This window comes from Scyliorhinus torazame, chromosome 29 (genome assembly GCF_047496885.1).
Source record: "Scyliorhinus torazame isolate Kashiwa2021f chromosome 29, sScyTor2.1, whole genome shotgun sequence".
Lineage (NCBI taxonomy): Eukaryota > Metazoa > Chordata > Chondrichthyes > Carcharhiniformes > Scyliorhinidae > Scyliorhinus > Scyliorhinus torazame.
The window spans coordinates 10,130,197-10,151,318 of record NC_092735.1 but is presented as its reverse complement, the minus strand read 5'-3'; the positions used below and the strand labels follow the sequence as shown (position 1 = coordinate 10,151,318).

General features: G+C 47.2%; 1 protein-coding gene and 2 non-coding genes across 5 annotated transcripts in view; all 3 read left to right on the top strand.

The window, feature by feature from the left end:
* The first annotated feature begins 674 nt into the window (after nucleotides 1–674).
* Nucleotides 675–747, top strand: trnar-ccu (transfer RNA arginine (anticodon CCU)). Its single transcript has one exon. It is a non-coding gene; the product is annotated as a tRNA-Arg (tRNA).
* A 440-nt stretch (nucleotides 748–1,187) lies between these two features.
* Nucleotides 1,188–1,260, top strand: trnar-ccu (transfer RNA arginine (anticodon CCU)). Its single transcript has one exon. It is a non-coding gene; the product is annotated as a tRNA-Arg (tRNA).
* Nucleotides 1,261–6,303: 5,043 nt separating this feature from the next.
* hmgxb4a (HMG box domain containing 4a) overlaps nucleotides 6,304–21,122 on the top strand; it is a 63,467-nt gene continuing 48,648 nt past the window's right edge. For 2 of the 3 annotated variants that reach the window (XM_072492038.1, XM_072492041.1), the window contains exons 1-3: nucleotides 6,304–6,423; nucleotides 12,445–12,565; nucleotides 19,181–19,329. In XM_072492038.1, the coding sequence (XP_072348139.1) occupies nucleotides 12,532–12,565; nucleotides 19,181–19,329 (183 nt within the window). In that variant the 5' untranslated portion in view covers nucleotides 6,304–6,423; nucleotides 12,445–12,531. The remainder of the gene's footprint in view (nucleotides 6,424–12,444; nucleotides 12,566–19,180; nucleotides 19,330–21,122) is intronic. The other variant, XM_072492039.1, reaches the window with a different exon arrangement.

Genomic DNA, 21,122 nt, shown 5'->3' with positions numbered 1-21,122 from the left:
AGGACTTGATAGATTTTGGCAAGGAGACCAGCGTGCCAGACTGTACTGTATGCTGCAGTGAGATCGAGAGAGACAGCGCCTAGTTTGAGGTTATTTTCCAAACCATTTTCAATGAAGGTGTCCGGGCAAGGACCTGGTCACACGTGTTGCACTCTCGTCGAATGCCAGCGTGTTCAGCTTTCAAGATTTTTTCCGCCTCTGGCTCTATCTGCCATGACATGAGACGCTCTAAGACCTTGCAGTACACACAGGCTCGAATCACTCACTCCACTTCCTCTCTCCACAGATGCTGCCAGACCCGCTGTGCTTTTCCAGCTGTTAGTTTCATCAACGACCTTTCTTTTCAAAAGCAATCCCACAAAAGAAATAGCCACAGCTCCGCAGGTAAGGCCCATCTTGAGATGATCGGCATTCACAAGCTTTTCATTATTATTGATTGATGTGTGGAGTCTGCATGTTCTCCCCGCGTCTGCGTGGGTTCCCTCCCAGTGCTCCGGTTTCTTCCCACAAGTCCGGAAAGAGGTCATTATGGACATTCTGAATTCTCCCTCAGTGTACCCGAACAGGTGCCGTCTGACTGTGCCCACCCCAGCCCACCACTGACATCTCCACATCAAAGATAATCAGATGTGGAGGTTGCCCATTTGTGTCAGATGGAGGCACTACAGAGCACAGCCCCAGTGGCCTAATGGATAAGGCACTGGCCTCCTAAGCCAGGGATTGTGGGTTCGAGTCCCATCTGGGGTGATGGTGAGTTTTTAAGCAAACTCTTAGATTAACCCCCTGGAATTAGCTTTGAGCTTTTCAGATATTAGCTGCTCCTCTCTTTAAATAAGCAGTGAGGGAGATAATGGAAGCAGCTTCAAAAGAAAGAGGAGCTTCATCAAAGGGAAATGGAGGGATTCCTTAATTACAGACAGAGCCACCACAAAGCACAGTGGGTGAGCCTGTGAGATTCTTGTCTACCTAACTGGGCAAACTCACTCACTCCAAGCAGTCTCTCTTGTCATTTTAACCCCCTCCCCAGCTGCCCAACGATTTGCATTTTTAAGATGTGCTGGAAGAGGGAGAGAGAGGCAATGCTCCTGAAAGGTGAAAGTCAAACTAAACAGCCCTGCAGCCCAAATAAGGAAGCTCAGGTCGCAGCGTGGTAGCTAAGAGCTCCGGATTTCACTGAATGAAACGCAGCCCCAGTGGCCTAATGGATAAGGCACTGGCCTCCTAAGCCAGGGATTGTGGGTTCGAGTCCCATCTGGGGTGAGGCCATTCACTTTTATTTACCCCCCCCACCCCCCACCCCAATTCATTTAAAAACTTTATATTTAAACCAACCTTCAAAAGTATTCATTTCCAAGTTTATTTTTCATCCTTTGTTTCTAAATTACAAAATAAAATCCTTTCATTGGAATGTGTGCAGACTTTGAGGTGGATTGGAAACAAGTGCATTTTGATACATTGAAAGAAGGCTACATTTGAGAATGTCAATTTCCCATTCCATTTCTCCACGTTTGATTTTGCTGTTTAGAATTTACTCAGCTTGGATCTTGAAGGAAAAATTGGGGGTTTCCGTTGTGAATGATTTAAAAATATTTTTTCAAGCCTATTTTGAGAATATTTATTTCCCATTTGATGCTGCTGATTTTATTCTGAAATAAAACCCATCTGGTTGTTTTTTTTTTTCAGGATCTACCCAGATTTTCACTTGGGGTCCGGGGAATTAATTGTTTCCCGTTGTTCTCTGAACTTCGTGCTAAAAAAAAGAATCATTATGGTTAGATTCACGAAGGAATCGAAGTGCAATGTTTTGCCTTGTCTTTCTGCCTCCTATTGGCAATGTGGTGTCATTACCATTCTTCCTCGCATTCTGTTAAAAGGAGTCAGAAAATACACACAGCAACATTAATTGATTATAGTACAAATTATAATCTTTATTATTGTCACAAGTAGGCTTACATTAACACTGCAATGAAGTTACTGTGAAAATCTCCTATTCGCCACATTCCGGCGCCTGTTCGGGTACACAGAGGGAGAATTCAGAATGTCCAATTTACCTCACAAGCACGTCTTTCGGGACTTGTGGGGGGAAACCGGAGCACCCGGAGGAAACCAACGCAGTTTGTCACTGGTGAAGAGCCACTTGCCCAGGTGGCACACTTATTTTACTGGTATATAAGGGAAAACCAAACTGTGCTTTACATCACATTGCAACACTGTCAGAAGGATGCGGAGGTTTTGGAGAGGGTACAGAAGAGGTTTACCAGGATGTTGTCTGGCATTAGCTATGAGGAGAGGTTGGATAAACTCGGTTTGTTCTCATTGGAATGATGGAGGTTGAGGGGCGACCTGATAGAAGTCTACAAAATTATGAGGGGCATGGACAGAGTAGATCGTCAGAAGTTTTTTCCCAGGGTGGAAGAGTCAATTACTAGGGGGCATAGGTTTAAGGTGCGAGGGGCAAAGTTTAGAGGGAGGTTTTTTTTACACAGAGGGTAGTGGATGCCTAGAACTCGCGACCGGAGGAGGTGGTGGAAGCAGGGACGATAGTGACGTTTAAGGGGCGTCTTGACAAATACATGAATAGGATGGGAATAGAGGGATATGGACCCCGGAAGTGTAGAAGTTTTTAGGTTAGACGGGCAGCATGGTCGGCACGGGCTTGGAGGGCCGAAGGGCCTGTTCCTGTGCTGTACTTTTCTTTGTTCTTTGCAGCTAACTTGTATGTAGACATGGAAAAAAAACTTTAAAGGACTTCTCTCTCCCTTTTCAGGTACCATGCCCTAGGGAAGGCCTTGGCGACTGCCGAACTCCAGGTTAATCTTGTTCCAGTGGAGGGAGGGGGGGGACATCCCACTCCCTCGCCCCATCATCCCGCGTGCATTGATGGTGGCTGATGTAGCTAACCCGCACATCTTTGGACTTGTTGGTTTTCCAGTGCAAAGGGTTTTCCCCGACCTCGGTGTTGCGGTCCGGCACATTCCAAAGCCCAGGACTATGCACTCAAGCTTCTAACCTAACGTATTCTAACCTAACACCTTCTACACTTCCGGGGTCCATATCCCTCTATTCCCATCCTATTTATGTATTTGGCAAGCATGCCGTATGCTTTCTTTAAAAAAAAATATATTTATTAAAGTTTTTTAACAACACAATTTTTTCCCCCATACAAACAATAACCCCCCGTAACAAAATCGCACTGAGCAAGATATATACATGGCAAAATGGTATATTTACATAGCTTTATACACTGGCTCTCGCCCGCACGTGCCAGTTTCCCCCACCCTCCATGTTATCTCCCGCTCATCCATCCCCTCAAACAATCTCTCGTCCGTCCGTTCCCCCCCACCCCCCGGGTTGCTGCTGTTGCTGACCGACCTTCCTCTAACGCTCCACGAGATAGTCTAGGAACGGTTGCCACCGCCTGTAGAACCCCTGCGCCGACCCTCTCAAGGCAAACTTAATCCTCTCCAGCTTTATGAACCCAGCCATGTCGTTTATCCAGGCCTCCAGACTAGGGGGCTTCGCCTCCTTCCACAATAGCAAGATCCTTCGCCGTATGCTTTCTTGACTACCTTCTCCACCTATGTTGCCACTTTCAGTGACCCGTGGACCTGTATAATATAATATAATTTTTATTTGTGTCACAAGTAGGCTTACATTAACACAGCAATGACATTGGGGCAGCACGGTGGCGCAGCAGGTTAGCACTGCTGCCTCACTGCAGTGAGGTCCCAGGTTCGATCCCGGCTCTGGGTCACTGTCCGTGTGGAGTTTGCACATTCTCCCCTTGTCTGCGTGGGTTTCTCACCCACAACCCAAAGATGTGCAGGGTAGGTGGATTGGCCACGTTAAATTGCCCCTTAATTGGAAAAAAATGAATTGGGTACTCTAGAGTTATTAAACAAAAACACTGCAATGAAGTTACTGTGAAAATCCCCTAGTCGCTACACTCAGGCGCCTGTTTGGGTACACTGAATGTCCTAGGGCAGCACAGTGGTTAGCACAGTTGCTTCACAGCTCCAGGGTCTCAGGTTTGATTCTGGCTTGGGTCACTGTCTGTGCAGAGTGTGCACATCCTCCCCGTGTGTGCGTGGGTTTCCTCCGGGTGCTCCGGTTTCCTCCCGCAGTCCAAGATGTGCAGGTTAGGTGGATTTACCATGATAAATTTCCCTTAGGGTCCAAAAAGGTTGGGTGGTGTTACTGGATTACGGGGATTGGGTGGGGGCACGGGTTTAAGTGGGGTACTCTTTCCAAGGGCAGGTGCAGACTCGATGGGCCGAATGGCCTCCTCCTGCACTATAAATTCTATGATTCTATGTACGCCCAGATCCCTCTGCATGTTACCAGACTCCTAAACGACCCTCTTATGAACTGACCTCATTAACACTACACCCCTGGATTGGATTTGTTTATTGTCACGTGTACTGAGGTACAGTGAAAAGTTTGTTTCTGTGAGCAGCTCAACAGATCATTAAGTACATGGGAAGAAAAGGGAATAAAAGAAGATACATAATAGGGCAACACAAGGTATACAATGTAACTACATAAGCACCAGCATCGGATGAAGCATACAGGGTGTAGTGTTAATGAGGTCAGTCCATAAGAGGGTCATTTAGGAGTCTGGTGACAGTGGGGAAGAAGCTGTTTTTGAGTCTGTTCGTGCATGTTCTCAGACTTCTGTATCTCTTGCCTGATGGAAGAAGTTGGAAGAGTGAGTAAGCCGGGTAGGAGGGGTCTTTGATTATGTTGCCCGCTTTCCCCAGGCAGCGGGAGGTGTAGATGGAGTCAATGGACGGGTGGCAGGTTCGTGAGATGGACTGGGCGGTGTTCACGACTCTCTGAAGATTCTTTTTTTTTAACAAACAATGTTATTGAGGTATTTTTTGGTATTGTAAACAGTTACAGATTACAGAAATATGCAAACATCAACAGAAAACCAACATTTCAACCAAACCATAATGCATATACCCGCTCCTCTCCCACCTACATTCCCCGCCTGTTTATCCCTCCTACTCTACCCTAATCTCCCCCCCACCCCCGCTGACATTCACTCTCCTGGAAGAAGTCGATGAATGGTTGCCACCTTCAGGCGAACTCCAATACAGATCCCTCAAGGCGAACTTGATTTTTTCCAGACCCAGAAATATTGACATGTCCGAAAGCCATAGTTCGGTCTTCGGGGGTTTTGAGTCCCTCCATGCCAGCAGTATTCGTCGCCGGGCTATCAGGGAAGCAAAGGCCAGAACATCGGCCTCTTTCTCCTCCTGGACTCCCGGGTCTTCCGAAACCCCAAAAATTGCCACCTCTGGACTCATCACCAGCCTTGTTCTCAGCACCCGGGACATGACATCCGCAAATCCCTCCCAGTACCCCTAAGCTTAGGGCATGCCCAAAACATGTGGACGTGGTTCGCTGGTCCTCCCGCGCATCTAGCGCACTTGTCCTCTACCCCAAAGAATTTGCTCATCTGAGCCACCGTCATGTGAGCCCGGTGAACGACCTTAAACTGAATCAAGCCGAGCCTGGCACACGTTGCGGTTGAGTTTACCCTACTCAGGGCTTCCGCCCATACCCCATCTCCCCGCCGACTTCCTCCTCCCATTTGAGTTTCAGCTCCTCCGTCTGGGATTCTTCCCCCTTCATGAGCACCTTGTAAATATCCAAGACTCTACCCTCTCCTCCAGAGACTATTCTGTCCTGAATCGCTATTGGCGGGAGGCGTGGGAAGGATGGGACCTGTTTGCGTACAAAGTCCCGCCTCTCTCTGAAGTTTCTTGCGTAGTTTCTTCCTGTATGTTTCATCCGATGCCGGTGCTTGCGTTGTTACCTTGTGTTGCCCTATTATGTATTTTCTTTTTACTTCCTTTTCTTCTCATGTACTTAGTAATCTGTTGAGCTGCTCGCAGGAAAATACTTTTCACTGTACCTCGGTACACGTGACAATAAACAAACCCAATCCAGTGTCAATACTCTTAAGGGTTCTGCCATTTGCTGTGTATTTCCCACAAGTATTAGACCTTCCAAAATGCATTGCCTCACATTTGTCCGGATTAAACTCCATCTGCCGTCTCTCCGCCCGGGTCTCCGACTGATTTATATCCAGCCGTATCCTCTGACAGTCCCCACTGCTATCCGCAATTCCACCAACCTTGGTGTCGTCCGCAAACTTACTAATCAGACCCGTTGTATTGTCCTAAAAAGCCTATATATATATCACAATCAACAAAGTTCCCAGCACTGATCCCTGTGGAAGACCACTTGTCACATGGATACTCTGGAGTGTCGCCCCTCCCCCCAACCAAGTGTCCCAGGGCTGCAGATCGATGCGCTCTGCGCTCGATGAGCCCGGCCTGCCCTCCCCGGCTTCTCCTCTCCGAACAAGATGGCGGCCTTCGGCGAGGAACGGCGGCCCCGGGCGGCTTCACGGTGAGAGCGGCACCCGCCGAGTGGGCGACGGTGATTGCAAGGCGAAACAAACAAGCACAAAAAAAAAACCCCGACCGCCGTGAATAACGGCGGCTCGGGCTCAGCGGCGAGCGGGAATCGGCTCCACGGGGAGGAGGGGGAAGGGTGGGCCTACCTGGGCGGGTAAAGCCTCGGCGTTTCCTGCATACCGCGACCGGGGCGAGTGCGCTGGCGTGCGGCTGCTCGAAGGGGATTGCGATTCATCAGCCTCCGCGGGGCGGGTTTGGGAGGGCGCGCATGCGCAGAGGTGAAGCAAAAGGGCGGGAAAGCAGAGGAGCCCAGGAAAATAGGCACCCATCTGAGCTAGTGTAAGGTCAAATATCACATCTACACCAGTGGGGAATGTGACTTTTGTGGTGGTGGGGTGTGTGGGGGGGTTACTGGGATATGGGGATAGGGTGGACGTGTTGATCTTGGGTAGGGTGCTCTTTCCAAGAGCCGGTACAGACCCGACGGGCCGAATGGCCTCCTGCTCTGCAAATTCTATGATAATCACTCGCCTTTTGTAGTGTTAATGTCTCTCTTTTTTTAAATATATAAAGCAGTAAATTATTTTAAATTTTGCACACTATTTTTGGAAGTAGTTTGCTTTCTGAATCACATACCGTTCACTGAAATCTGTCATTGATCCATGGGTGGGGGAAGAGACAGGATATTATCATGGGGTGGTGAGGGGCAAATTGCTGTTCATTGGATATGAGTACAGAATTCCTCACTCCCCCACAATCTCAGTGTATCCTTCAGTCCCTTTCTCCAACATGTTTGTCATCTACCTAATCCCCCCCCGCCCAGGCCTTCTGCTGGAGTCCCACATTATCTTCATCTCCTTAATTTAAGGGAGAAGCCTAAGGAATTGAGGACAAATTACTGACATGGCTGGGAAATTGGTCGAGTGGCAGGCGACAGAGAGTAGGGACAATGGGTAGGTACTCTAATTGGCGGGATGTGACTTGTGGTGCCCCACAGGGATCTGCGCTGGGGCCTCAATTGTTCACATTCTTCATTAACGACTTGGATAATGGCATAGAAACATACATAGATAATAGAAGCAGGAGGAGGCTGTTCTACCCTTTGAGCCTGCTCCGACATTTATTATGATCGTGGCTGATCATTGTTCCAAATCCTGATCCAGCCATGATCGAATGGCGGAGCAGACATCTTGGGCTGAATGGCCTAATTTGGCTCTTATGGTCTAATGCTCAGGCAAAACATGCGATTTTAAAAAAATGAAAGTCGGTGTTAAAATTAATCTTGATCATCAGTCAACATAACGCGATAGGAAATAAGGTAGCACAGTGGTTAGCACTGTTGCTTCACAGTGCCAGTGTCCCAGGTTCGATTCCGGCTTTGGTCACTGTCTGTGCGGAGTCTGCAGGTTTCCTCCGGGTGCTCCGGTTTCCTCCCACATGTCCTGAAAGACGTGCTTGTTGTGTGAATTTGACATTCTGAATTCTCCCTCAGTGTACCCGAACAGACACCCGAATGTGGCGACTAGAGACTTTTCACAGTAACTTCATTGCAGTGTTAATGTAAGCCTACTTGTGACAATAAAAAAAAAATTAAGATTAAATCTTGGATTGGTGAACATGTTGCAAGACTAACCGTATACTTTAAAAATTGACTTGTCGAAGTTTTTATTGTTAACCCGAAAAAAGTAACTAATTAGAGATTCGCTTTATGCTAAAATGATGTCTCACAGTTAATACTCCCAACTATGTTAATACTTTAAAATTGATTGTTAAAATTAGTCCACGTGTTGCCTTCAAAGAGATATTGTTTTAATTAATCAACAGGATGTGTGCCTCTCTCTGGCGAGACTGCTATTTATTTGCCCATCCCCAGTTGCCCTGAAGAAGCTTCCTTCTGAAATCGCTGTTTGCCTCTGCGACAGTTTGATTGTTTTATTCTTTACGGGATGTGGGTGTCACTGGCAAGGCCAACATTTATTGCCCCATCCCTATTTGCCCTTGAATTGAGGGGCTTGCAAGGCCATTTCAGAGGGCAGTTAAGGGTCAACCACATTGCCGTGGGTCTGGAGTCACTAGTAGACCAGACCAGGTAAGGATGGCAGATTTCCTTCCCAAAAGGACATTAGTGAACCAAAAGGGTTTTTTCTGACAATCGATGATAGTTGAGACGAGCTTTACATTTCAGATTTATTTCTTAAATTTATATTCCACCAGTTGCCATGGTGGGATTTGAACCCAGATCCCCAGAGCAGTAGCCTGGGCCTCTGGATTACTAATTTTATGCAGCTGAATGCCTTGCACAGCCACTTTACAGGGCAGTTAAGAGTCAGCGCTGTGAGTAGAATCATACATAGGCCATATTGGTTAAGGACAACAGGTTTCCATCCCTAGTTACTGAATCAGTTGGGGTTTTTATGGCAATCTAATAGTTCCGTAGTCACTCCTTTGCTGGTACCAGTTTTTAGTTTACGTTTTAAAGTATTGAAAGTAATGTTGTTTGTGCTTTGAATTGAAATAGCTTAAATAGCGTGGCATGGAGGGGACATATGAAATTTTAATGGGAGACTTGAGAAAGAATTAGCTTTTCTACAGCACTGTATCATGTCTCAGGATGTCCCAAAGTACTTTACAAACAAGGGTTTGGTTGCAGTGCAGTAACTTGTGGACAAAAGCAAAATCATTTTGCACACAGCATTGGACCAAAAACGGAAATAGAGACATGCATTTATATCGTGCTCTTCACAATCCGCAAACCTCTCAAAGCGCATTGCAGCCAATGAAGTACTTTTGAAGTGTAAATTTTAATGTAGTTTTAGTGTAATTTTAATGTAAATGACAGCTAATTTGCACCTAGCAAGCTCCCACAGACAGCAATGTGATCATGAGCTGATCCTATTGTGATGTTGATTGAGGGATAAATATTGACCAGGACACTGGGGGGGAGAACTCCTCTCCTCTTCTTCCAAATAGTGCCAATGGAGATTCTACATCCACTTGACCAGGCAGATGGGGGCCTCAATTAAAGTCCAATCCGAAAGACGAAAGCCCATGGCGGTGCATCATGACGTCAGTACTGCATCGGAGTGATGGCCTCGATACTAGTGCTCACAAAATCATAGAAGTTTACAGCAAGAAAACAAGCCCTTCGGCCCAACTTGTCCATGCCGCCCATATTTTACCACTAAGCTACCCCCCCATTGCCCACATTTGGCCCATAACCCTCTATATGGGTGTCATGGCAGCACAGTGGGTAGCACTGTTGCTTCACAGCGCCAGGTTCGATTCCCGGCTTGGGACACTGTGCGGAGTCTGCACGATCTCCCAGTGTCTGCGCGGGTTTCCTCCGGTGCTCCAGTTTCCTCCCACAAGTCCCAAAAGACATGCTGTTAGGTCATTTGGACATTCTGAATTCTCCCTCAGTATACCCGAACAGGCGCTGGAAAGTGGCGACTAGTGGATTTTCACAGTAATTTCATTGCAGTGTTAATGTAAGCCTACTTGTGAATATAAAGATAAAGATTATTATTATACCCAGCTTTCCTATCTAAATGCTTTTTAAAAGACAAAATTATACAAGCCTCTACAACTGCCTCTGGCAGCTCATTCCAGACACTCACCGCCCTCTGTATGAAAAAATGCCCTTCTGGATCCTAGTTTTAGACACCCCTACCTTTGGGAAAAGATGTTGGCTATCTACCTTATCTATGCCCCTCAGTATTTTATAGACCTCTATAAGGTCACCCCTAAGCCTCCTACGCTCCAGGGAAAAAAGTTCTAGTCTATCCAACTCAGGCCCTGGAGTGGACTTAGAATCATAGAATTTACAGTGCAGAAGGAGGCCATCTGGCCCTTGGAAAAAGCACCCTACTTAAGCCCATGCCTCCATCCTATAACCTGTAACCCAGCAACTCCACCTAACCTTTTTGGACACTAAAGGCAATTTAGCATGGCCAATTCACCTAACCTGCACATCTTTGGACTGTGGGAGGAAACCGGAGCACCCAAAGGAAACCCACGCACACACAAGGAGAATGCGCAGACTCCGCACAGACAGTGACCCAAGCCAGGAATCGAACCTGGGTTCCTGGAGCTGTGAAGCAACTGTGCTACCGTGCTGCCCCTTTTTCCATCTAGAACCCAGAACCTTGAGATTCAGAGGCAGGAGTGTTAAATGGGCTAACTGATGACATACTTTTATTTTGGGGAGGCGTATTGGTCGACGCACTGGCAGAACTCCCTGCTTTTCTTGTGTGGTTCTTTTTTATTCACCTGTACGGATAAAGTTTACCATTTTAATTGTAGCTTATCAAGAGTGTTAATGGAGTAACTAACGATATTGGAGGGGAAGGAACTGGGTGAGACTATAAAGAGTTGTTGCAACATTTTAGGATGAATTTATAACCCTCTGAGCCATCTGTGTTTGAGGTATGGCATTGTAAACATTCTAAAGCGAGGAACCAAAGCAGTCAGCCCATGAACCCTCTCCTTTCCCAACATGGTGTAACATACGCACACACCATCATGCTCGTTTTTCTCTATCCTACCCACCCTCACTTCACACAATTGCCTAATCCCGTGGGAGGGGTAGACACAATCCAGGAAAAACTGAGAAATTCCTCTCTGCCCCCCCCACCCAAGGATGTTCCAGGAGCCCAAAGTGACTCTTAATTAACCACCGCGCTGTTGTGTACAAGTGTTTGCCACTCATCGGTTATCCAGCTTTGCCGTTTCCCACGCTTGCTGTGAATCTGCACACTTCCATCGCTTGATACCTCACCCGCCAATGCTTTTGTAATTTGTGTCCCTTCCTAACCTGTCTCCAATAACAACACCTTGCTTTTGCTTGGTGCCTTTAACATAGTAAGATGTCCAATGGCACTTCACAGGTGAATGTCAAACAACAGTTTTTAAAAAAATTTGGAGTACCCAATTAATTTTTTCTAATTAAGGGACAATTTAGCGTGGCCAATCCACCTACCCTGCACATCTTTGGGTTGTGGGGGCGAAACCCACGCAAACACGGAGAGAATGTGCAAACTCCACACGGACAGTGACCCAGAGCCGGGATCGAACCTGGGACCTCGGCGCCGTGAGGCAACAATGCTAACCACTGCGCCACACCGTGCTCCCCTGTCAAACAACATTTGACACCTGATCCACATAAGGAGAAATAGGGACTAGTGATTATGGAGAGAGAGAGAGGCAGAGTGATTTATGGAGGGGTTTCCAGAGTTTGGGGTCTTGTTAGCTGACGACATGGCCGCCAATGGCGGAATGGTATAAATTGGGATTTAGGAAGAGGCCAGAATTGGAAGAGTGCAGAGGTTTTGTTTGGGGCTGCAGGGGATTACAAATATAGAATTTGGTGAGGCTATAGAAGAATTTGTGTACAAGATGCAGAATTTATTATTTTCGGAGCGGCATGGGGGCGCAGTGGTTAGCGCTGCTTCCTCGCGGCTCCGAGGACCCAGATTTGAACCCGGCCCATGTCTCCGGGTGCACCGGTTTTCTCCCACAGTCCAAAGATGTGCAGGTTAGGTGTATTGGCCATGATAAAATTGCCCCTTGGTGTCCAAAGATGTGCAGGTTAGGTGGGGTTATGGCGATAGGATTGGGGAGGGGGGAGCCTAGGTAGGGTGCTCTTTCAGAGAGTCAGTGCAGACATGATGGGCCGAATGGCCTCCTGCACTGCATGAATTCTATAGATCTATCTGTCAAACATGTTAATGATTCCCAAGGATGGGAATTGAATCTGGGACCCTAGAGCTGTGAAGCAACTGTGCTAACCACTACGCTACTGTGCTATGTTGAAGATAGACTGGCTCCTCCTTTGCTCAGATTCCTCCTTTGCTCAGTAACTGAACATCGAATTGGTACAAAACCCCTTCGTAGCTTAAGTCCCATCACATCATTCCTTAACCCCAGAAAAGTTCTTCCTGATGGTTGTGTGTTGTCAATGGGGATATGTTGAAATATATAAGATGCCTCTCCCTCTCTTTCTCATGTGCTGCAGGATTATATTCAGATGAAACCAGCAAACTGCTGCAACACCTGGTTTTCCAAATGTTTACACACGCGGGCAGTATTTTAAATTCCAGTCATGGCTTATGATGAAGCACTCAAGAAAAAAGAAGGTAATTTATTTTGGGTGAAGCCAGAATGTTGAGAACAATCCACTTGCATCCAAAATGTCACAAAAATAGCTGGGAAGCTCCCGGTTTTTCCACGGCTGGTTTCCTGACATCTCTTAAGCCTGTTTGTTTTCCGTTTTAAACTCCGTTCTGTCAAATGTTGCCTCTGCAAAGTACAACAGACATTTGATTTGCGTTTTTGGCGTATGACATGTTCGGAATGCCATTTGTGTCAAGGGACAGACCCTCATTTTCCGACTAGACCAGTGCTTTAAGAAGCATTTAATATTTCTTGTACATCTTGCTATTGGCCCTCCTTTTGCAGTGCAATAATCCTATTTCCGTTATTTCAGCAATTGATTTCTGCATCCTGTGTGATTTTCTTTCCCCCTTCGCTGAGAGACACTAACACACTGAAGTATGATTGGCACTGAGAGTCGATTCAAATGTGATCTTGTAAAATCCGCGTTGGTTAGAATCCAGCAGAAACATCAGAAGCCCAGGACACGAGTAAGGCTCCTGGGCTAAAGAGGGCAACGTTTCAGCCGTGAATCAACCCATCCAAGTCGCAATGCTCACATGCACTGTACAGTAGTAACCAGGAACAGGAACCCCGGGGAAAGGCAATTATGATGCGATAAGGCAAGACTTAGGATGCATAGGATGGGGAGGGAAACTGCAGGGGATGGGCACAGTTGAAATGTGGAGCTGGTTCAAGGAACAGCTACTGTGTGTCCTTGATAAGTATGTCCCTGTCAGGCAGAGTGGAAGTGGTCGAGCGAGGGAACCATGGTTTACTAAAGTAGTTGAATCACTTGTTAAGAGGAAGAAGGAGGCTTATGTAAAGATGAGACGTGAAGGTTCAGTTAAGGCGCTCGAGAGTTACAAGTTAGCTAGGAAGGACCTAAAGAGAGAGCTAAGAAGAGCCAGGAGGGGACATGAGAAACCTTTGGCAGGTAGGATCAAGGATAACCCTAAAGCTTTCTATAGATATGTCAGGAATAAAAGAATGACCAGGGTAAGAGTGGGGCCAGTCAAGGACAGTAGTGGGAGGTTGTGCGTGGAGTCCGAGGAGATAGGGGAGGTGCTAAATGAATATTTTTCGTCAGTATTCACACAGGAAAAAGACAATGTTGTTGAGGAGAATACTGAGATACAGGCTACTAGACTAGAAGGGTTTGAGGTTCTTAAGGAGGAGGTGTTAGCAATTCTGGAAAGTGTGAAAATAGATAAATCCCCTGGGCCGGATGGGATTTATCCTAGGATTCTCTGGGAAGCTAGGGATGAGATTGCTGAGCCTTTGGCTTTGACCTTTATGTCATCATTGTCTACATGAATAGTGTCAGAAGACTGGAGGATAGCAGATGTTGTCCCCTTGTTCAAGAAAGGGAGTAGAGACAACCCCGGTAACTATAGACCAGTGAGCCTTACTTCTGTTGTGGGCAAAGTCTTGGAAAGGTTGATAAGAGATAGGATGTACAATCATCTGGAAAGGAATAATTTGATTAGAGATAGTCAACACGTTTTTGTGAAGGGTAGGTCGTGCCTCACAAACCTCATTGAGTTCTTTGAGAAGGTGACCAAACAGCTGGACGAGGGTAAAGCAGTTGATGTGGTGTATATGGATTTCAGTAAAGCATTTGATAAGGTTCCCCACAGTAGGCTATTGCAGAAAATACAGAGGCATGGGATTCAGGGTGATTTAGCAGTTTGTATCAGAAATTGGCTACCTGGAAGAAGGCAAAGGGTGGCGATTGATGGGAAATGTTCAGCCTGGAGTCCAGTTACTAGTGGTGTACCACAAGGATCTGTTTTGGGGCCACTGCTGTTTGTCATTTTTATAAATGACCTGGAGGATGGCGTAGAAGGATGGGTGAGTAAATTTGCCGATGACACTAAAGTCGGTGGAGTTGTGGACAGTGCGGAAGGACGTAACACGTTACAGAGGGACATAGATAAGCTGCAGAACTGGGCTGAGAGGTGGCAAATGGAGTTTAATGCAGAAAAATGTGAAGTAATTCATTTTGGAAGGAATAACAGGAAGACAGAGTACTGGGCAAATGATAAGATTCTTGGTAGTGTGGATGAGCAGAGAGATCTTGGTGTCCATGTACATGGATCCCTGAAAGTTGCCACCCAGGTTGTGAGGGTTAAGAAGGCGTACGGTGTGTTAGGTATTATTGGTAGAGGGATTGAGTTTCGGAGCCATGAGGTCATGTTGCAGCTGTACAAAATTTTGGTGCGGCCGCATTTGGAGTATTGCGTGCAGTTCTGGTCGCCGCATTATAGGAAGGATGGAGAAGCATTGGAAAGGGTGCAGAGGAGATTTACCAGGATGTTGCCTGGTCTGGAGGGAAGATCTTATGAGGGAAGGCTGAGGGACTTGAGGTTATTTTCTTTAGAAAGAAGAAGGTTAAGAGGTGACTTAATTGAGGCATACAAGATGATCAGAGGATTAGAGGGGCAGCACGGTAGCATTGTGGTTAGCACAATTGCTTCACAGCTCCAGGGTCCCAGGTTCGATTTCGCCTTGGGTCACTGTCTGTGCGGAGTCTGTACATCCTCCCCGTGTGTGCGTGGGTTTCCTCCGGGTGCTCCGGTTTCCTCCCACAGTCCAAAGATGTGCAGGTTAGGTGGATTGGCCATGCTAAATTGGCCTTAGTGTCCAAAATTGCCCTTCGTGTTGGGTGGGGTTACTGGGTTATGGGGATAGGGTGGCGGTGTTGACCTTGGGTAGGGTGCTCTTTCCAAGAGCCGGTGCAGACTCGATGGGCCGAATGGCCTCCTTCTGCACTGTAAATTCTATGATAATCTATGATTAGATAGGGTGGACAGTGAGAGCCTTTTTCCTCGGATGGTGGGGTTGAGCACGAGGGGACATAGTTTTTAATTGAGGGGTGATAGATATAGGACAGATGTCAGAGGTAGGTTCTTTACACAGAGTAGTAAGGGCGTGGAATGCCCTGCCTGTAACAGTAGTGGACTCGCCAACATTAAAGGCATTTAAATGGTCATTGGATAAACATATGGATGATAAGGGAATAGTGTAGATGGGCTTTAGAGTGGTTTCAAAGGTCGGCGCAACATCGAGGGCCGAAGGGCCTGTACTGCTCTGTTACGTTCTATGATTCCTGTAGAGGGCCTCCGCCCCCCCCTAGTCCAAATCTGTGGATCTGGCCAGCTGATGTGGCTTTAGTCTGGTCCGTCTCCTCCCTTTGCAGGTTTGTATCAGTCGTTGGCATCAGTACGCTAGCTCGCAGTATTGAAGTGGAACTAGCTGCACTATACAGGGTTGCACGGGCAAAGGGGCTCCATTTTCTTTCACAAATGTCAGCCGTTGCGCAGTGGGCCAATTGGTAGAGTTTTCAGTCACCCCCAAATTTTTTTGTTCTGCCATTGGCGACCATGCCCCCCAGCTGCCTGGCCACTAGGCTCTGGAATTCCCTCCCTAAACCTGTCTGCCTCTTGCTTCCCTCTACTCCTCCAAGAAGCTCCTTAAAATCCTACCTCTTTGACCAAGGTTGTGGTTATCTTTTTTCATATCGTCTTACATGGCTTAGTGTCGAATTTTGTTAAAGGCACAATAAAAGTACAATTTGTTGAGTGATTCAGATGGAGTTATATTCTATATCTGTTTTTTTAGCAGGAATCTTTATCTTCTACGTGTAACTGAATGGAGTTTAATTACAGCGCAGTAAGATCATTTTATTTAGAATATATACAGTGTAGGGTGACACGGTGGCGCAGTGGTTAGCACTGCTGCCTCACTGCGCTGCGGACCCGGGTTCGATCCCGGCCCCGGGTCACTGTCCGTGTGGAGCTTGCACATTCTCATCGTGTCTGCCTGGGTTTCACCTCCACAACCGAAAGACTGTCCACGGTAGGTGGATTGGCCATGCTAAATTGCCCCTTAATTGGAAAAAAAATATATACAGTGTGTGATGGGACATCAAACTAATGCTGCAGTCCTCGCTGTGGGCACAAATACATTTGTATTGAAAGCACATGGTTAATATGGACGTTTAAATGGTTAATGGTGCATGGTGGCTTAGAACATTGATCTTTTATCTCCTGGGACTGGGTTCCAATTCACATCAGAATGAATGAATGAAAATTCGTGGTAGCTGCCTCCAGGAATTATCTAAATTTTAAATCCCCCTCCCCATCCCTCATGTGTAAGTTTACAGCACAAGACTTTCCTTCAGTTCACACAGATGGGCCCACAATTTATAAGTGATCTTGAGGTGCCTTTCGTTTGCCGCTTTGATTCCCCGAGAGCAATGCCGTGCCAGCTTCCTTGTCACGCCTCCTGTTTACGTTCCCACCAGCCGGCACTGGCTGTAAGCAGAATCGACCCCCCCACCCCCCCGTTGGCAGCAGCGAAGCTCCCTCGCCTTGTGGGTCTCTGTTGCCAGCACAAGGCAAGTTGGGGGATGTAGAGCTTGTTGATGGTCGTTTAGGACGTCCTCTTCTGCCTTGTAGAGGATACTTTATTCTGCATCAGCTCGGCACTGTACCTGTCCTGGGAATGCTTGATGTTGATAGTGAAGGCGTAGCAAGTGGTGGTGGGGGCTGGAACTTGTGTTCATCAGCATTGATGTTTCTTACCTCTGAAGACAAATATATATTCACGAAAGGTCCTTGAATCATTATATTGGTGTGTTTGATTTGTATTTTTCAAAATCCGAATAAATGCATTGTTTCCAATTATTTTCTGCCCCGCTGCAGTTAATATTTGTTTTCAGTCTCCTTTTGCACTTCTTCGTCTTCAGTGTAAAGGAAGGCTCCTGAGATGGTCGTAGCACCCTCCAGGGATGTTCATGGAGCTCCATATTGCAGCTCGGTTTGCTTGACCCCTCTAAGAATCATGCTTGAGCTGGAACCCAACCAGGAGTGTGATGCTCATTTTCCAAGGGAAGCCGGAATACAAATATTAGTCACCATAGGGATTTTCATTTGGCTGTTCTGCAGCAGAGTCCGACTCTCTGACGCTTTGGGACGTTCTGAACAGACTATTCAGCCCCATGAGCTTGTTCGCCGTTCTGTCGGATCATGCTGATCTGCAGCAACAATCCGTTCGGCAACTGGAACGGCTTCCAGATTTGCCAAAACATCCCTGCACTTTTTGCAAAATGCTCGGAAAATATCTCTGAGAAAAATGGGTGCAAGCTTTAACGTGTTTGACTTGTTACTTGTTACAGGAGTTCAGTGGGCTGTTAAGAAGACCTCGCAAATCTGCGTTCAGATTCAACCCGGTTAGATAGCCAAAAGGACTTTGACAAAGAGTCATCGGACTCGAAGCGTTAGCTCTTTTCTCTCCCTACAGATGCTGCCAGACTTGCTGAGATTTTCCAGCATTTTCTCTTTCGTTTCAGATTCCAGCATCTGCAGTAATTTGCTTTTATAAAAGGACTTTTCTCATGGTTGTCAAAAACATTTCGAGTTTCACTTGTTTTAATACAACTTTCACTTGAGTCCACAGCACAATTGCCTGCTCTCCACCTGCGGCGGAGGCAGGTTCAATCATGGCTTTCGAATGGGGGGGGAGGGGGGTTGGAATGATTGCCGGTCTCCAGGGAAGAAGGGGAGTGCGACTCGCCAAGTTACTCTTACTGAGAGCTGGCATGGACACGATGGGCCGAATGGCCTCCTCCTCTGCCGCAACTATTCTCCCATTCCCCATCTGCCCAAATTTTACTTCATGCTGGTGTGAAATTAAAAGTTTGAGCCTCGTGCGTTCAGAGGTGATTTTTCTGGGCATTGAGTTGAAGAATGTTGTTGAGGTTTTAGTGCATTGGCTGCTGGCTGTCACTGCCGGTCTGTCTGGTGGCTGATGAGAGTGCGATGCTGTCACTCTGGAAGAATGGGCTGCGTTCCATCACTGTCGTCACTTACCTTGAGGAACCTCGACACGCATGCACAAAAAGATTATCGTGGTGAACGGCCGAAGCACACAGCTGTGTGGTTGTATCGACTTGGCATTTACACTCGTCTATACAGTATGATTGCTCAGTACATTGAACTGAATTGAGCCTTGGAGAGGCGCAAGATATCAGGGTACACCTGCGATCATGTCAGGTGCATGAGGCAGCAAGCAGAGGCAAGGCTTCCTTAGGGCAGCTCACACTGTGGTGCTCTATTACACTGTAATGGCTGGATCCAGAGCGTCACAGGGAGAGGGCTGTTATCAGGCCTTCTCTCGGTCGGTAAATGGCTTTGGATGGCGCAGAAGACGAGACGATAATTGAACAGACTCACCTGCTCTGTTGACGAGATAGGGTGGGGGGGGGGGGGGCGTCCATCAATTCTCAGCTGGGCCCTATTGTGTGGATTGCCCCCTCTGCACTGGGGGACGCACCCGATAGAAATAACCCAGCCTTGCTGAAACGCAACTCCTACAGGGCATCGCAATGATGGTGGCTGGGGAGGAGCGCGAGGTCCAGACCATTGCACCCTGAAGATGAAGGAGAAACTGTATCAGTGCAATGAGGCACCTTCCCCTCCCCCCACGTTCCTTCCCTCTCCTACCCCCTCCCCCCAAAAAAACTGGAGGGGTAAATATATATTCACATTTAAAATATAAATAGATGATTTGTGAGCCCTTTACTGCTGTTGCAGATTGTGTAGTGGGTGAAAGCGGAATTGAAGAGGTGGGTCTGGCAGCAGGCAGAAGCCAACGAGAGAAGAAGCGCTCGTATAAAGATTTGCTGAGAGAAGAGGAGGAAATAGATGCAGAAGTCCGAAAGACAGCCAAAAAGAAAGCGAAGGTGAGGGCCGTTGTTTGTGTTTTTGTTTTCTAAACCTTGCTGTTTTTTGCTGGCCCTGCGTGCAGCCGCCCCCATCTCGCATCCTCTTCCAACCAAGAGAGAGAGTGACCGGAGGGGCTCCAGATTCAGGGGCTATGGTTCAGGCAGGGGGAAGCTGAGCAACATCCAGTTGTGCTTGTTTCGATTTTGCTCGCAGTACGTGCCAGCACAGAGCAGGGAAACCACGAGTGGTCTGACTGACCGCGACGGACTTACCTGATTACACATAACCAGCTGGTCACCAGCCTTTGCCGAAAAGCATTTATCAAACCGTCATGCTTTGTGCCGCCGCAGTTGGGTTCGGGTGGTACCTAACCAATTGTTGTTGAATCGTATTTTTCTCAACTTTGGCAAACATGATTAAACAGTGGAATACTGTGGACAATTCAACCTTTCCATCAGCCAATATGCAGTTTCGGCCTGTAAAGCCTGCCTTTATGGACACCTACCTCTCACCACCCTTCTCTTTCAACCCCATCTGTAACATTTCTGTTGCAACCCATCGTCACATTGCTGCCAGAAGGTGAAGTGCATCGTAAAGGATGGCAAAAATACTGTGGTCTCCATTGCAGGTGTGTGAAAGCTAACTTCATAGCAGGAGCTTCTCTTATCTTGGCATTCCTTTCACTAATGATACTGAAAACGGTCCCGATCCTCTAATGCCTTGCTCAGTTTCTGATGCGAGGGTATGATCGCAGGCCTGTTCTGAGTGATCTGACCTCGGGCAAGCTGCGGGTAGGGAGGCACTGCAATTAATTGGCGTTCAAGGAGGCAAATCAGCCCGGGTCCCCCCTTCTGAACGATACCCAGCCTTGCCAAGCTGGAACTGCACTGATGTGGAGAGAGGTTGAGAAACACGGCGTGCTGGAGTCAAACCAGTCTGCTGCTCGTCCATTGTTGAGGCACAGACATGACTGGTCTGGGAATAGTGGAGAGTGTGTGCTGCCGGTGGAACCATAGCTTAAAAAGGAATTCGAAAAAGTGGGCGACTATTTCCCTCTTCATGGATCTACCAACATGGTTGCAATCCACAATGAGATCCGTTTTTCACAAACACCCTCTCTCAATCCATTCATCTACATGACCTCACTGCCATTGTTCATCCACAACACCCTCTTGTGTTATTTCCAAAAAGGACTTTCCATGCACGTGGAGATGCCCCTCACAAGCACGGGCATTAACTTGTGCCCTCATGGCATCCTATCCAAAGCTGTTGTTTCAACCATCAATACAAAATCTTATTTTTTTGTTCAACCTTCTTGGTTTTACGTTTTTTTTAAAATACCATTTTTAAAAATTCTCTCCATTTGAGCTGTTTTAGTTTCTCTGGGGTAACCAGCTCTTGATGGAGGCCCAAGACTTTGCCTCAGAGGCGCACTAAGATCGGGAGCTCGTCTGTTGGGGGGAATCTCTTGGTCAATTGACTGTAAGCCGCATCCTGTGGTACCCAAATGCGACAGCAACAGTGAACGCTCCTTTCTAAGCCATCACTAATAAGCAGGGAGCCAGGTTACTTGCATCAGTGTCTTAACTTGCATTGCTTACTGTGAGGGTAAGTTAATCAAACCAATTCCTTGTTGAATATCATGTTGCCAGCTGCTTGACTTAATTGGGACAATGGTATGAAACTGGCACCTGAAATTGGCGGGCATGAAAAAACCGTCAAGCTTGTCCCATACCACAGTGGTTGCATCATCGTGGATCGCAGATTACCTCTACGAATTGTTCACTTCCACATGGAGCAGTGCGGTTGG